At 45.0% G+C, this 17,187-nt stretch overlaps 1 protein-coding gene across 5 annotated transcripts in view; it reads left to right on the forward strand.

Annotated features, from left to right (window-relative positions):
• The window catches only part of LOC126198710 (glycine receptor subunit alpha-3), a 646,434-nt gene that overhangs the window by 464,212 nt on the left and 165,035 nt on the right, over positions 1-17,187 (forward strand). For 4 of the 5 annotated variants that reach the window (XM_049935220.1, XM_049935222.1, XM_049935221.1 and 1 more), the window contains exon 6: positions 11,669-11,824. In XM_049935220.1, coding sequence (XP_049791177.1) covers positions 11,669-11,824 — 156 coding nt within the window. The remainder of the gene's footprint in view (positions 1-11,668; positions 11,825-17,187) is intronic. The other variant, XM_049935223.1, reaches the window with a different exon arrangement.

Consider the following 17,187-nt stretch of genomic DNA (forward strand, 5'->3'; position numbering starts at 1 on the left):
ACAGTGATTCTCACCGGTTTTTTATCTGGCGTGAACCAGAAACCAGATACCAACCCCTTAATGTCCTCGAAAGGGGCCTGTATGGAGGTCGTGGTTTGATGGTGTGGGGTGGAATTATGATTGGTGCACGTACACCATGTCTTTGACAGAGGAACTGTAACAGGTGAGGTGTATCGGGACGTCATCTTGCACCAGTATGTCCGCCTTTTCTGAGGTGCTGCGGGTCCCACCTTCCACCTGATGGATGATAGCGCACGGCCCCACCGAGTTACCATCTTTGAGGAGTACCTTGAAACAGAAGATATCAGGCGAATGGAGTGGCCTGTCTGTTCTCCAGACCTAAATCCCATCGAGCACGTCTGGGATGCTCTCGGTCGACGTATCGCAGCGCGTCTTCAAACCCCTAGGAAACTTCAGGAGCTCCGACAGGCACTGGTGCAAGAACGGGAGGCTAAACCCCAGCAGCTGATCGACCACCTGATGCAGAGTATGCCAACCTGTTGTGCGGCCATATTGATGTAGGGGTACAGGTGCAGGAAACAGTGGAGTTTTGTAACACATGTGTTTCGGAACGGTTTTCTCAACTTATCACCAATACCGTGGCTTTACAGATCTGTATCGTGTGTTTTCCTTATGTGCCTATGCTATTAGCGCCAGTTTTGTGCAGTACCACGTTGTATAGCACCACATTCTGCAATTATCCTTAATTTATGAGCATGAGTGTATTATTAGCACATCAGAATTAGGCTGATAAGAGATTAATAGCCCTTTTAGGCTACCAACATTATTCCTATATGAAGTAACTAATTTTGACTTTAATTTTATTCGTGGTTTTGTGTGTGTCGTGAAGGCGGATGAGAGGTACGAAATAGATAGTAACGACGCCCTGGTGTAGAGGTGCTGCTCCTAATTGCAATTAATTTATAAGTTAATAATTTTCGCACAGACGGCGTTTTCCTTTGTAAGAGAGCCCTTTGTGCTAAATTTGTCCAGTGCATCACGCATGAATACACCAGAGAGGCGACAGAGAAGCTGTTCTAGCCGTGAGAAGGAGCAAAGACCTGGCGATGTAACTTAATTGAACAGCCCGCACAAAACTATACCAACGACGAGAGGTTGGCCATGAAAAGTTGAGCCCTCTGCGCAGTCGGGCGTTTTCTTAGAAATCCGAAGTTTTAAATAATCCCACAGCTAGGGCCCTGCCTCGATGGGACCCCAGATCTTCTGCCATAAAGATGCGTTTCTGTGCCTGGTTCAGTCAGTCTCCGACCACATGATCCTACCGCTTAGGCGCCTAGTTGGGACTGTTAAACTGAGTTTACTTTGCAAGTGTGAAGGAACAGACATAGCTGATAATCTTCAGCTGCACGAAATATTTTCGAACTTTACTCGGTGACTGTGAATTCCTTCACGTCAACTGTATTAGATATAGATCTATTACACAGCAGCGACCCGTGAAAATTTCTGCCGGATCGTGACTCGAATCTGGCTTTCTCGTTTGTCGCGAACGGTCGTCTTAACAGCTTCGGCTATCCGTGCACGCTCTTCGCTCGTGATAAGCGAGAAGCCGGGTTCGAGTCCCAGTCAAACACAAATTTTCATGTGTCACTAATAGATTATATTCATATCTATCACAGATGATGTCAAATGCATTCGCAGACTGCGAATAAGTTTCGTAATAGTTAATAGAGCTATGAATAGACGGCTATCCTTCGCACGCCGACACTTGTTGATGGCCCGGCACTGAAATCTGCAGCAATTTGTGTAAAGGTTGCACTACTGTCACTTTGAAAGATTCTCTTCAGTCGTCGTCGGTCTCATTCTTGCAGGATCTTTTTCCGGCCGCAGAGATGTCGGAGATTTGATGTTTTACCGGGTTCCTGATATTCACGGTTCACTCGTGATATGGTCATACGAGAAAATCCCCACTTTATCTCTGCCTCGGATATGCTGTGTCCCATCGCTCGTGCGCCGACTATAACACCACGTCTAGATTCACTTAAATTTTGATAACCTGCCGTAGTAGCAGCAGAAACCGATCTTAGAACTGCACCAGACACATGTTGTCTTACACTCCTGGAAATTGAAATAAGAACATCGTGAATTCATTGTCCCAGGAAGGGGAAACTTTATTGACACATTCCTGGGGTCAGATACATCACATGATCACACTGACAGAACCACAGGCACATAGACACAGGCAACAGAGCATGCACAATGTCGGCACTAGTACAGTGTATATCCACCTTTCGCAGCAATGCAGGCTGCTATTCTCCCATGGAGACGATCGTAGAGATGCTGGATGTAGTCCTGTGGAACGGCTTGCCATGCCATTTCCACCTGGCGCCTCAGTTGGACCAGCGTTCGTGCTGGACGTGCAGACCGCGTGAGACGACGCTTCATCCAGTCCCAAACATGCTCAATGGGGGACAGATCCGGAGATCTTGCTGGCCAGGGTAGTTGACTTACACCTTCTAGAGCACGTTGGGTGGCACGGGATACATGCGGACGTGCATTGTCCTGTTGGAACAGCAAGTTCCCTTGCCGGTCTAGGAATGGTAGAACGATGGGTTCGATGACGGTTTGGATGTACCGTGCACTATTCAGTGTCCCCTCGACGATCACCAGTGGTGTACGGCCAGTGTAGGAGATCGCTCCCCACACCATGATGCCGGGTGTCGGCCCTGTGTGCCTCGGTCGTATGCAGTCCTGATTGTGGCGCTCACCTGCACGGCGCCAAACACGCATACGACCATCATTGGCACCAAGGCAGAAGCGACTCTCATCGCTGAAGACGACACGTCTCCATTCGTCCCTCCATTCACGCCTGTCGCGACACCACTGGAGGCGGGCTGCACGATGTTGGGGCGTGAGCGGAAGACGGCCTAACGGTGTGCGGGACCGTAGCCCAGCTTCATGGAGACGGTTGCGAATGGTCCTCGCCGATACCCCAGGAGCAACAGTGTCCCTAATTTGCTGGGAAGTGGCGGTGCGGTCCCCTACGGCACTGCGTAGGATCCTACGGTCTTGGCGTGCATCCGTGCGTCGCTGCGGTCCGGTCCCAGGTCGACGGGCACGTGCACCTTCCGCCGACCACTGGCGACAACATCGATGTACTGTGGAGACCTCACGCCCCACGTGTTGAGCAATTCGGCGGTACGTCCACCCGGCCTCCCGCATGCCCACTATACGCCCTCGTTCAAAGTCCGTCAACTGCACATACGGTTCACGTCCACGCTGTCGCGGCATGCTACCAGTGTTAAAGACTGCGATGGAGCTCCGTATGCCACGGCAAACTGGCTGACACTGACGGCGGCGGTGCACAAATGCTGCGCAGCTAGCGCCATTCGACGGCCAACACCGCGGTTCCTGGTGTGTCCGCTGTGCCGTGCGTGTGATCATTGCTTGTACAGCCCTCTCGCAGTGTCCGGAGCAAGTATGGTGGGTCTGACACACCGGTGTCAATGTGTTCTTTTTTCCATTTCCGGGAGTGTATTTGGGCGTTGCCTACCGCAATGCCATATTCTGCCTGTTTACATATCTCTGTATTTGCGGACAAGTTACCAATTAACACAATTCATTCCCAAGCAAATTTTGAAACCGTTATTTTTTTTAACTATACATGAAACACGTTATAAGTTTACCAAACGGGCAGTGACGCCAGGCTACCCTGGGCGAAAGGTACGAACCATTCAACGAAACACCATCGATATGGGCTTTTGTAGACTAAGGCCCACTCGTTTACCCTTGATTACAGCATTGCTTAGCGCCTTGCCTCAGCCCGTCAACACCGACACTGGAATGTTGATGACTGGAAATATGTTGCCTCGCCGGACGAGTCTCGTATCAAATTATATCGAGCGAATGGTCGTTTACGGGAATGGAGACAATCTCATGAATCCATGGACCCTACATGTCAGCAGGGGACTGTTCAATATGTTGGAGGTTCTGTAAGGGAGTGGGGCGTGTGCATTTGGATTGATATGGAACCCCCCGATACGTGCAGATACGACTCTGACAGGAGACACGTACGTAAGCATCCTGTCTGATCACTTGCATCCATTCATGTCCATTGATCATTCCGACGGACTTGGGCAATTCCAGCAGGACAATGCGACACCCTCCACGTCCAGAATTGATACAGAGGGGTTCCAAGAAGACTCTTCTGAGTTTAAACACTTCCGCTGGCCACCAAACTCCGCAGACATGAACATTATTGAGCATATCTGGGAACGCCCTGCAACGTGCTGTTCAGAAGAGGTCTCCAACCCCTCGTACTCTTACGGATTTATGAACAGCCCTGCAGTATCTATGGCGTCATTTCCCTCCAGAACCACTTCAGAAATTAGTCGAGTCCATGCCACGTCGTGCGGCGGCACTTTTGTGTGCTCAAACGGGGGCGCTACACGTTATTATGCAGGTGTGCCAGTTTCTTTGGCTCTTTAGTGTAAAAACAGTATTACATGCCTAGGCAGGTTAACAGGTGATGGTAATAACATTGGTTTCTCACTGTTACTCGAATCACATAATACGCGATCATTATGGGATGTAGACAGTGTGTCATATGGAAGTTTGAAGCCGTTTCGAGGAACATGCACGTATAGCATGGTCCGGTACATTTTTCATTTGTCGCTAATATATATATATATATATATGAATGATGATGGAAATAGGATCACATTTGAGGAAGTGGAGAAAATGGTCAATATATTGCAGTGCAATAAATCGGCTGGGGTGGATGAAATTAAGGCGGAACTCATCAAATACAGTGGAATGTCAGGTCTTAAATGGCTACACAGGATAATTGAAATGGCCTGGGAGTCGGGACAGGTTCCATCAGACTGGCCGAAAGCAGTAATCACACCAATCTTTAAACATGGAGACAGAAAAGATTGTAACAAGTACAAAGGTATCTCTTTAATCAGCGTTGTGGGTAAAATCTTCTCAGGTATTGTTGAAAGGAAAGTGCGAGTATTAGTTGAGGACAAATTGGATGAAAATCAGTGTAGGTTTAGGCCTCTTAGAGGTTGTCAGGACCAAATCTTTAGCTTACGGCAAATAATGGAGAAGTTTTGCGAGTGTAACAGGGAATTGTATCTGTAGTGTTAGCAGTTAGCCAACACTACATACACTACTTGGTTGAGGAGGCCGAATGCACGCGTTAACTCACGCAGGCTAGAGATAGGTCTGAAACAGGATACGTAATGAATGCTATAAAGAAAAGTACGTAGCTGCTGGAATACTTAACTTTAATCCATCATTGTTGTACATCGCTCTTGACGATACAAGTGAGACACTGTAGATCATGCAATGTAATACTAATGGCGCCTTGCTAGGTCGTAGCCATTGACTTAGCTGAAGGCTATTCTAACTATCTGCTCTGCAAATGAGCGAGGCTTCGTCAGTGTGCATCGCTAGCTAAGTCGTCCGTACAACTGGGGCGAGTGCTAGTCCGTCTCTCGAGACCTGCCGTGTGGTGGCGCTCTGTCTGCGATCACTGACAGTGGCGACACGCGGGTCCGACATGTACTAATGGACCGCGGCTGATTTAAAGCTACCACTTAGCAAGTGTGGTGTCTGGCGGTGACACCACAGTATCTATGCTTTATAGATATAGAAAAGGCATGTGACCGGGTTCCTAGGAGGAAGTTATTGTCTGTTCTACGAGATTATGGAATAGGAGGCAAACTTTTGCAAGCAATTAAAGGTCTTTACATAGATAGTCAGGCAGCAGTTAGGGTTGACTGTAAATTGAGTTCATGGTTCAGAGTAGTTTCAGGGGTAACACAAGGCTGCAACCTGTCTCCACTGTTGTTCATATTATTTATGGATCATATGTTGAAAACAATAGACTGGCTGGGTGAGATTAAGATATGTGAACACAAAACAAGCAGTCTCGCATATGCAGATGACTTAGTTGTGATGGCAGATTCGATTGAAAGTTTGCAAAGTAATATTTCAAAATTAGATTACAAATGTAAGGACTATGGTATGAAGATTAGCATCTCCAAAACGAAAGTAATGTCAGTGGGAAAGAAATATAAACGGATTGAGTGCCAAATAGGAGGAACAATGTTAGAACAGGTGGACGGTTTCAAGTACTTAGGATGCATATTCTCACAGGATGACAACATAGTGAAAAAACTGGAAGCGAGGTGTAGCAAAGCTAATGCAGTGAGCGCTCAGCTACGATCTACTCTCTTCTGCAAGAAGGAAGTCAGCACCAAGACTAAGTTATCTGTGCACCGTTCAATCTTTCGATCAACTTTATTGTATGGGAGCGAAAGCTGGGTGGATTCAGGTTACCTTATCAACAAGGTTGAGGTTACGGATATGAAAGTAGCTAGGATGATTGCAGGTACTAGTAGATGGGAACAATGGCAGGAGGGTGTCCGCAATGAGGAAATCAAAGAAAAACTGGGAATGAACACTATAGATGTAGCAGTCAGGGCGAACAGGCTTAGATGGTGAGGTCATGTTACACGCATGGGAGAAGCAAGGTTACCCAAGAGACTCATGGGTTCAGCAGTAGAGGGTAGGAGGAGTCGGGGCAGACCAAGGAGAAGGTTCCTGGATTCGGTTAAGAATGATTTTGAAGTAATAGGCTTAACGTCAGAAGAGGCACCAATGTTAGCACTGAATAGGGGATCATGGAGGAATTTTATAAGGGGACCTATGCTCCAGACCGAACGCTGAAAGGCATAATCAGTCTTAAATGATGATGATGATGATCACTAATATATTATATCCATACGTAACACAGCTGACGTCAAATGAATTCGAAGTCTGCGAATAAGTCTGGCGATATTTAAACTGAGTGACAAAGACACCTGAAGGTCGATAAAAGATTGTCGATTAGCCAGAGAAACAGTAAATAATCTTGTTGCTCGCTACTTGCGACAGTCAGGTCATCCAGAAATACGCTGGCAACTCGTAATTACTAATGAATCTGTATCACCGACGCTACCGTGTCGTCACTAAGGTAATCTGCCACCTCATTAGACAATATCTCTCTCACTTGCCTTTAATTGCATGTTTTATTTCTTCATTTTGTACACGTCATCTGATTACTTAAATGTGTGGTTTGATTGACACGGCACTGTCTCCTGATACAGTAATAGCTGTTTCCTGTCAACACACTTTTATCACTGACTTCAGTACCTTTTTCTTAGGGTTCTGTACGTCAGTCGGTAAAAACAGAATCCTTGTAGGGTTGCTTTGTTTACATTTGTCCGTCTATCTGTCTGTCTGTCTGATTGTTAAAAATCCTTGTTCTCAGGAATGGGTAGAGAAAGCAATTTGAAATTTGTCACATATTAAGGTCTAGGTCGCTTGGCGGTATAAAAAACTGAAGCTTCTAAGTCAGTGTCATCAAAAAGTGCAGCCATTTATGTCACATTTTGGTACTTCCTGTTGACGTAGAATAATGAAATTTAGCAAGGAGCAAGATTTCACTGAAAAAGTAAAGGTAAAAAGGCCAGAATTGTTAATATGTGATTACATCACACGATAAAAAGATTTTTGTCATTTGCTATCCGACTGTGTCTGTCCGCCCCCCTTTAAACGGATTTTCCCCAGGCACGGGTAGATGTGTAAAGTTCAAATTTATGTCACACAAGTAGGGGGACAAAGCAGGAGCGGGTGCATTTTGTTACTGCAGTTTGCCTACATCAGGGTCAGGTTTTCCCCTGAGAGCGTACCTGATGTAGGCAAACCGCACTAACAAAATGCACCCGCTCTACTTTGTTCCCCTACTGACACACTATGGTCTACGATAAATTGGCAGTGTAATACATGTGAGCCCCCCCATGAACCATGGACCTTGCCGTTGGTGGGGAGGCTTGCGTGTCTCAGTGACAAACATAGCCGTACTGTAGGTACAACCACAACGGAGGAGTATCTGTTGAGAGGCCAGACAAACGTGTGGTTCCTGAAGAGCGGCAGCAGCCTTTTCAGTAGTTGCAAGGGCAACAGTCCGGATGATTGACTGATCTGGCCTTGTAACAATAACCAAAACGGCCTTGCTGTGCTGGTACTGCGAACGGCTGAAAGCAAGGGGAAACTACGGCCATAATTTTTCCTGAGGGCATGCAGCTTTACTGTATGATTAAATGATGATGGCGTCCTCTTGGGTAAAATATTCCGGAGGTAAAATAGTCCCCCATTCGGATCTCCGGGCGGGGACTACTCAAGAGGATGTCGTTATCAGGAGAAAGAAAACTGGCGTTCTACGGATTGGAGCGTGGAATATCAGGTCCCTTAATCGGGCAGGTAGGTTAGAAAATTTGAAAAGGGAAATGGATAGGTTGAAGTTAGATATAGTGGGAATTAGTGAAGTTCGGTGGCAGGAGGAACAAGACTTCTGGTCAGGTGACTACATGGTTATAAACACAAAGTCAAATAGGGGTAATGCAGGAGTAGGTTTAATAATGAATAGGAAAATAGGAACGCGGGTAAGCTACTACAAACAGCTTAGTGAACGCATTATTGTGGCCAAGATAGATACGAAGCCCACACCTACTACAGTAGTACAAGTTTATATGCCAACTAGCTCTGCAGATGACGAAGAAATTGAAGAAATGTATGATGAAATAAAAGAAATTATTCAGATAGTGAAGGGAGACGAAAATTTAATAGTCATGGGTGACTGGAATTCGAGTGTAGGAAAAGGGAGAGAAGGAAACGTAGTAGGTGAATATGGATTGGGGCTAAGAAATGAAAGAGGAAGCCGCCTGGTAGAATTTTGCACAGAGCACAACTTAATCATAGCTAACACTTGGTTTAAGAATCATGAAAGAAGGTTGTATACGTGGAAGAACCCTGGAGATACTAAAAGGTATCAGATAGATTATATAATGGTAAGACAGAGATTTAGGAACCAGGTTTTAAATTGTAAGACATTTCCAGAGGCAGATGTGGACTCTGACGACAATCTATTGGTTATGACCTGTAGATTAAAACTGAAGAAACTGCAAAAAGGTGGGAATTTAAGGAGATGGGACCTGGATAAACTGAAAGAACCAGAGGTTGTACAGAGTTTCAGGGAGAGCATAAGGGAACAATTGACAGGAATGGGGGAAAGAAATACAGTAGAAGAAGAATGGGTAGCTTTGAGGGATGAAGTAGTGAAGGCAGCAGAGGATCAAATAGGTAAAAAGACGAGGGCTAGTAGAAATCCTTGGGTAACAGAAGAAATATTGAATTTAATTGATGAAAGGAGAAAATATAAAAATGCAGTAAATGAAGCAGGCAAAAAGGAATACAAACGTCTCAAAAATGAGATTGACAGGAAGTGCAAAATGGCTAAGCAGGGATGGCTAGAGGACAAATGTAAGGATGTAGAGGCTTATCTTACTAGGGGTAAGATAGATACTGCCTACAGGAAAATTAAAGAGACCTTTGGAGATAAGAGAACCACTTGTATGAATATCAAGAGCTCAGATGGAAACCCAATTCTAAGCAAAGAAGGGAAAGCAGAAAGGTGGAAGGAGTATATAGAGGGTCTATACAAGGGCGATGTACTTGAGGACAATATTATGGAAATGGAAGAGCATGTAGATGAAGATGAAATGGGAGATACGATACTGCGTGAAGAGTTTGACAGAGCACTGAAAGACCTGAATCGAAACAAGGCCCCCGGAGTAGACAACATTCCATTGGAACTACTGGCGGCCTTGGGAGAGCCAGTCCTGACAAAACTCTACCATCTGGTGAGCAAGATGTATGAAACAGGCGAGATACCCTCAGACTTCAAGAAGAATATAATAATTCCAATCCCAAAGAAAGCAGGTGTTGACAGATGTGAAAATTACCGAACTATCAGTTTAATAAGCCACGGCTGCAAAATACTAACGCGAATTCTTTACAGACGAATGGAAAGACTAGTAGAAACCGACCTCGGGGAAGATCAGTTTGGATTCCGTAGAAATGTTGGAACACGTGAGGCAATACTAACCTTACGACTTATCTTAGAAGAAAGATTAAGAAAAGGCAAACCTACGTTTCTAGCATTTGTAGACTTAGAGAAAGCTTTTGACAATGTTAACTGGAATACTCTCTTTCAAATTCTAAAGGTGGCATGGGTAAAATACAGGGAGCGAAAGGCTATTTACAATTTGTACAGAAACCAGGTGGCAGTTATAAGAGTCGAAGGACATGAAAGGGAAGCAGTGGTTGGGAAGGGAGTAAGACAGGGTTGTAGCCTCTCCCCGATGTTATTCAATCTGTATATTGAGCAAGCAGTAAAGGAAACAAAAGAAAAATTCGGAGTAGGTATTAAAATCCATGGAGAAGAAAGAAAAACTTTGAGGTTTGCCGATGACATTGTAATTCTGTCAGAGACAGCAAAGGACTTCGAAGAGCAGTTGAACGGAATGGATGGTATCTTGAAGGGAGGATATAAGATGAACATCAACAAAAGCAAAACGAGGATAATGGAATGTAGTCGAATTAAGTCGGGTGATGTTGAGGGTATTAGATTAGGAAATGAGACACTTAAAGTAGTAAAGGAGTTTTGCTATTTGGGGAGCAAAATAACTGATGATGGTCGAAGTAGAGAGGATATAAAATGTAGACTGGCAATGGCAAGGAAAGCGTTTCTGAAGAAGAGAAATTTGTTAACATCGAGTATAGATTTAAGTGTCAGGAAGTCATTTCTGAAAGTATTTGTATGGAGTGTAGCCATGTATGGAAGTGAAACATGGACGGTAAATAGTTTGGACAAGAAGAGAATAAAAGCTTTCGAAATGTGGTGCTACAGAAGAATGCTGAAGATTAGATGGGTAGATCACATAACTAATGAGGAGGTACTGAATAGGATTGGGGAGAAGAGGAGTTTGTGGCACAACTTGACCAGAAGAAGGGATCGGTTGGTAGGACATGTTCTGAGGCATCAAGGGATCACCAATTTAGTATTGGAGGGCAGCGTGGAGGGTAAAAATCGTAGGGGGAGACCAAGAGATGAATACACTAAGCAGATTCAGAAGGATGTAGGTTGCAGTAGGTACTGGGAGATGAAGAAGCTTGCACAGGATAGAATAGCATGGAGAGCTGCATCAAACCAGTCTCAGGACTGAAGACCACAACAACAACAACAATACATGTGAGCTTCTAAGCCATCGCAATCGAAACATATGGCCATTTACATCACATTTTTTGATACTCACAGATTCACTCATCAGAATCTGTAGGGTACTTCCCTTTGGTCTAGAAAGGTGGTAAAATGTAATTTTCTGAGAGCTAAAAACAAAAGAGGTCAATTGCATTTCGTTCACGAAATTAAATTATTTTTAGGAGATTGTAATTATTGCTGCTATTTTTTAAGACTGTAATACTGATTACTGATTACGTAAGTAACCAATAATTACATTTTCTCATTTCTAGCGGTAATATCTGACATAATGGGGTGGAAGCCACAGCTTGTGAAGCCCAAACTCTTCATCACATAGTTCACACACTACACCCTTACTTCATGCTTTATATCATGCATCTAAGACAGTATAATTGAGACATATACATCATATATTGGGATTTTTTTCCGTCGGTGTATTTTGGACGATGACACGTGGTGCTGTGTCAGTGGAAACCTAGAGTACACAATGCTCTTGAGATCACTCTTTTGACATTCCATCGTGGACCTGGAGTACCCGCTGGATCTGTTTGGTTTCAGAGATCGCGAAGCTGACGCACGAGTTCTCGTCGGTGACGCTGTTCCGCAACAAGACGGTGCGCTACGCAGCGCGCATGCACGCCATCATCGCCTGCCAGATGGAGTTCCAGCTCTACCCCATGGACATCCAGGTCTGCCCCATGTACATCGAGAGTTGTGAGTACACGCGGGTTGTCTCAGTCTCACCAGCAAAGCCTGCAAAATGCTTTCTGCTGTCATCTGGAGCGGCGGGGCGGGACGCATGGGGAATAATTGCTGGCAAGGTCTCTCAACCCTTTAATTACGGTGCGGCCTCTAGTAGCAGTCTGCCGCACGAGTGCGCGCCACTATACGCTGAGACAGCGTTGTAAGCAAATGTGAGCACGGAACGCGAAAACTGAGTGCTTGTTTCTCGTTCATTTCGTGGATGTGTGCAGCGAAGCGACATTGTCAAAGCTAGAAATACCTATTATATTAAATTGCTGTTCTTGTACGCTGTAATTTATAAATAACTACGATCCAGTATAATTTAATCATTCTGTGTTAAGCCTAGTTTACACGACGACATTGGGTTGCGCCACTCGTTGCGTGGAACGAGTTGCACGCAAATGGCTTCATATTTGACTGTAGACACAGTGAAACCAGTATATACTTCAGTTTCGTCGTTTTGTGGGTTCCTGAGTCGTGTCTGAAATGAAAGTTTTGGCAGCTGTACGTCGCACCACTTGTGATGCAGTTAACTTTTGTTGCGTGGAACCGCTGCATAAGAAAAAAATAAGAAACGTGTTTCGATTCGTGACTGGATGAAGAAAAGACGTCAGCACGGTTTCTCAGCATCCTTGCTGAAATAATTTGCAATGCAAGACCCAAGAAGTTCTTTTAATTATCTTAGAATGTCACCAGAACTGTTAACGTTTCTTCTAAATAGAGTTAATTATGCGATAAGGAATAAAGATACTGTAATGCATGAAGCACTGTCGTCAGAACTAAAATTACATATCACATTGCATGCATTACAATCGAGAACACTCGGCAAGCTATAAGATGCGGTTTTAGTTGATGACGACGCTTTTTCATTAACACCAATAATTATTAAAAGTAATAATTATTAATATTAACACCAGTAATTATTCGAAACAGGCCGCATTAAGAAGAGAATGGTTTGCAAACTACTCTCTTGAAGATGGACCTGAACAGTGGCAATATTTCAAAATTCAAACATATGTGAATGGAGAGCACTGTGCGACGTTTTAAATAGATGAAGACTGAATAAAGAATGTAGCTTCTTGAATTGTGCAGCCTTCCCTCCTATCAACATTATTCCCAAAAAAAAAAAAAAAAAAAAAGGAGTAGGCCAACTCGAACGATGGGATTTTATTCTTGTAGACAAGAGCATTGCTACACCTAGAATTACATATGCTTCTATTTTTCTTAATTCAGTTGTATATGTGCTCCCAATTCAATAAATTTTGCCCTGCAGCTCAGATATTGACAAACTACACAACTGGCCATTAAAATTGCTACACCAAGAAGAAATGCAGATGATAAACGGGTATTCATTGGTCAAATATATTATTCTAGAACTGACATGTGATTACATTTTCACGCAATTTGGGTGCATAGATCCTGAGAAATCAGTACCCAGAACAACCACCTCTGGCCGTAATAACGGCCTTGATACGCCTAGGCATTGAGTCAAACAGAGCTATGATGGCGTGTACAGGAACAGCTGCCCATGCAGCTTCAACACGATACCACAGTTCATCAAGAGTAGTGACTGGCATATTGTGACGAGACAGTTGCTCGGCCACCATTGACCAGACGTTTTCAATTGGTGAGAGATATGGATAATGTGCTGGCCAGGGCAGCAGTCGAACATTTTCTGTATCCAGAAAGGCCCATACAGGACCTGAAACATGCGGTCGTGAATTATCCTGCTGAAATATAGGGTTTTTTAGGGATCGAATGAACGGTAGAGCCACGGGTCGTAACACATCTGAAATGTAACGTCCACTGTTCAAAGTGTCGTCAATGCGAACAAGAGGTCACCGAGACGTGTAACCCCATACCATCACGCCGGGTGATACGCCAGTATGGCGATGACGAATACACGCTTCCAATGTGCGTTCACCGCGATGTCTACAAACACGGATGCGACCATCATGATGCTGTAAACAGAACCTGGATTCATCCGAAAAAATGACGTTTTGCCATTCTTGCACCCAGGTTCGTCGTTGAGTACACCGTCGCAGGCGCTCCTGTCTGTGATGCAGCGTCAAGGGTAACTGCAGCCATGGTCTCCGAGCTGATAGTCATGTTTTGCGCCGGCCGCGGTGGTCTAGCGGTTCTAGGCGCTCATTCTGGAACCGCGGGGCTGCTACGGTCGCAGGTTCGAATCCTGCCTCGGGCATGGATGTGTGTGATGTCCTTAGGTTAGTTAGGTTTAAGTAGTTCTAAGTTCTAGGGGACTGATGATCTCAGATGTTAAGTCCCATAGTGCTCAGAGCCATTTGAACCATGTTGCTGCAAACGTCGTCGAACTGTTCGTGCAGATGGTAGTTGTCTTGCAAACGTCCCCATCTGTTGACTCAGGGCTCGAGACGTGGCTGCACGATCCGTTACAGTCATGCAGATAAGATGCCTGTCATCTCGACTGCTAATGATACGAGGCCGTTGGGATCCAGCACGGCGTTCCGTATTACCCTCCTGAACCCACCAATTCCATATTCTGCTAACAGCCATTGGATCGATACCAACGCGAGCAGCAATGTCGCGATACGATAAACCGCAATCGCGTTAGGGTACAATCCGACCTTTATCAAAGTCGGAAACGTGATGGTACGCATTTCTCCTCCTTACACGAGGCATCACAACGTTTTACCAGGCAACGCCGGTCAACTGCTGTTTGTGTATGAGGAATCGGTTGGAAACTTTCCTCATGTCAGCACGTTGTAGGTGTCGCCATCGGCGCCAACCTTGTGAGAATACTCTGAAAAGCTAATCATTTGCATATCACAGCATCTTCTTCCTGCCGGTTAAATTTCGCGTCTGTAGCGCATCATCTTCGTGGTGTAGCAATTTTAATGGTCAGTAGTGTATCTGTGCTATGATCGCACGTGACGGTCTCAGGAGCAACAATATGTTGCTTATTTTTGTTATCAGCATCACTGAAATCCCACAAACACCTATGCAAAGAATAGATATCTAAAAAGCGAACATTATTCTCCGTTCCCAACTTCATATTTCAGTCTGTCTACACTCTATGAACACACATAACCTCTAAACTTATGCAGCTAATGTCGCAAAAGTTGGAACACGCCGAAAGTGTTTAGTTTCACTGACGAGTTGCGCAAACGCGCGGCGCGCATGCGAAGAGGCCGGTAGCGCAGTTGCCTGCAACCTAGTGTCGTCGTGTAAACTAGGCTTTACAGACATATGGAAAAGAAATTGCTACTCTATCTACATTCCGAAAACAAATCCAATGGTAAAATGATTAATTACTTTTGGGCTTTTCAATAATAATTTATCCCTCGTCGTTCGGAAATGAAGAAGGAAAAGAGTTAGGCATTCAAAGGCTTTGGCGAGTTGCAGCGCCTTTTGTAAAAAAAGTTTTAAAACGTTTACTTGGTGCCATAGATTTCATTGTACGAGGGACGTTCGAAAAGTAATTGTCGTTCAAATGGCTCTGAGCACTATGGGACTTAACATCTGTGGTCATCAGTCCCCTAGAACTTAGAACTACTTAAACCTAACTAACCTAAGGACATCACACACATCCATGCCCAAGGCAGGATTCGAACCTGCGACCGTAGCGGTAACGCGGTTCCAGACTGAAGCGCCTAGAACCGCACGGCCACACCGGCCGGCTAGTAATTGTCGTCATTGTTTCTGACAGAGAATATGGAACACCAGGTAACACAAGCAAACACCATGTGAATGCACACCCGCTGATGGATCGACGACGAAAGGGGCATCAGCAGAGGGATGGCGCATGCACAGTGCGCCAACGAACAGAATATCAGCAGAGCGACGTGTCCACGTCACGATGGCAGACGGACGTGTACTGACAACGTGGTCACCAGAGCAAGTGCGTGTTGTTATCCGGTATGAATGAGGACGTAGGGCTAGTACGTCTGTCACCCATGAACGGCTACAGACTATTTGTAGTGAAGAGGTCAAGTCCAATAGTTAGTCGCTGGTGTTGCATGTTCAGAGAAGGAAGGTACAGTGTGGAAAACGAAGGTCGAAGTGGGCGTCCCTCCAAATCCACGAATGAAAACAACGTTGCCAGAATAGAGAACACGGTGTTAATGGACAGGCGTGCAACGGTATCAGATGTGGCATCCACACTGCGTATTGGCTGCGCTCAGGCCCATCACATGCTTCGTGATGTGTTCGGTCACCGCAAAGTGTCTGCAAGATGGGTGCCAAAAATCCCGGCCAGGGATCACAAGAGCGAAAGGATGGTAATCAGCACCAATCATTTAATGCGGTACACGCGAGAGAGAAATGAGTTCCTGTTCAAAATCATCACAGGCGACGAAACATACGAGGGGCTTTTGAAAAATTCGTGCAAAGTCCGAGAGATAGCACCAGCGGTGTCTATCGAGCTCATTTTTAGTTGGTAGCATCTTTGCAAAGAACGCACACCAAGTTTCAGTCATATTGGTCTATTTCTTTGTGTTTGGCATTCGTGTGAATCAAGGAAGTCGAGTGATGGACAAAAAATGGACGAAAAAGAATTTCCTGTTTTGGCTAAACATTACTTTATGAAAGGCAAAACGCCTCAGGAGACGAAAGAAAAACTTGATAAACATTACAGTGAGTCTGCAGATTCGATTACAACAGTTTATAAGTGGTTTCAAAATTTTCGGAGTGGCCATATGGGCACAAGTGATGCTGAACATCCTGGACGCCCTGTGGAAGTCACGACTCCAGAAATAATTGACGAAATCCATGACATGGTGATGGAAGACAGAAAACTTAAGGTGCGTGAGATTGCTAGTGCTGTGGGAATCTCGAATGAACGGGTGCATAATATTTTGCATAAACATTTGGACATGAGAAAGCTATCTGCAAGATTGGTTCCTCGATTGCTCATGCTCGACCAGAAACTGAATCGTGTGACGTGTTGCAAGGATGGTTCGCAGCTGTTCAAAAAGAATCCGCAGAACTTTAAGCGTCGCTTCGTCACTGTGGATGAAACATGGATACATTACCATACTCCTGAGACGAAAGAACAAACTAAACAAAGGGTTGCCACGGGAGAATCTGCACCAAAAAAGGCAAAGATCATTCCTTCGATCGGAAAGGTTATGGCGACTGTCTTTTGGGATTCGCAAGGGATACTCCTCATCGACTCTCTGGAAAAGGATAACACTATTACAGGTGCATATCATTCATCGTTTTCGGACCGCTTGAAAACCGAGCAACAAGGAAATCGCCGGCGATTGGACCGCAAAAAAGTTCTTTTCCATCACGACAATGCACCAGTACACACCTCAGCAGTTGTGGTCGTAAAATTAATGGAAATAGGATTC

Source organism: Schistocerca nitens, chromosome 8, assembly GCF_023898315.1.
Source record: "Schistocerca nitens isolate TAMUIC-IGC-003100 chromosome 8, iqSchNite1.1, whole genome shotgun sequence".
Lineage (NCBI taxonomy): Eukaryota > Metazoa > Arthropoda > Insecta > Orthoptera > Acrididae > Schistocerca > Schistocerca nitens.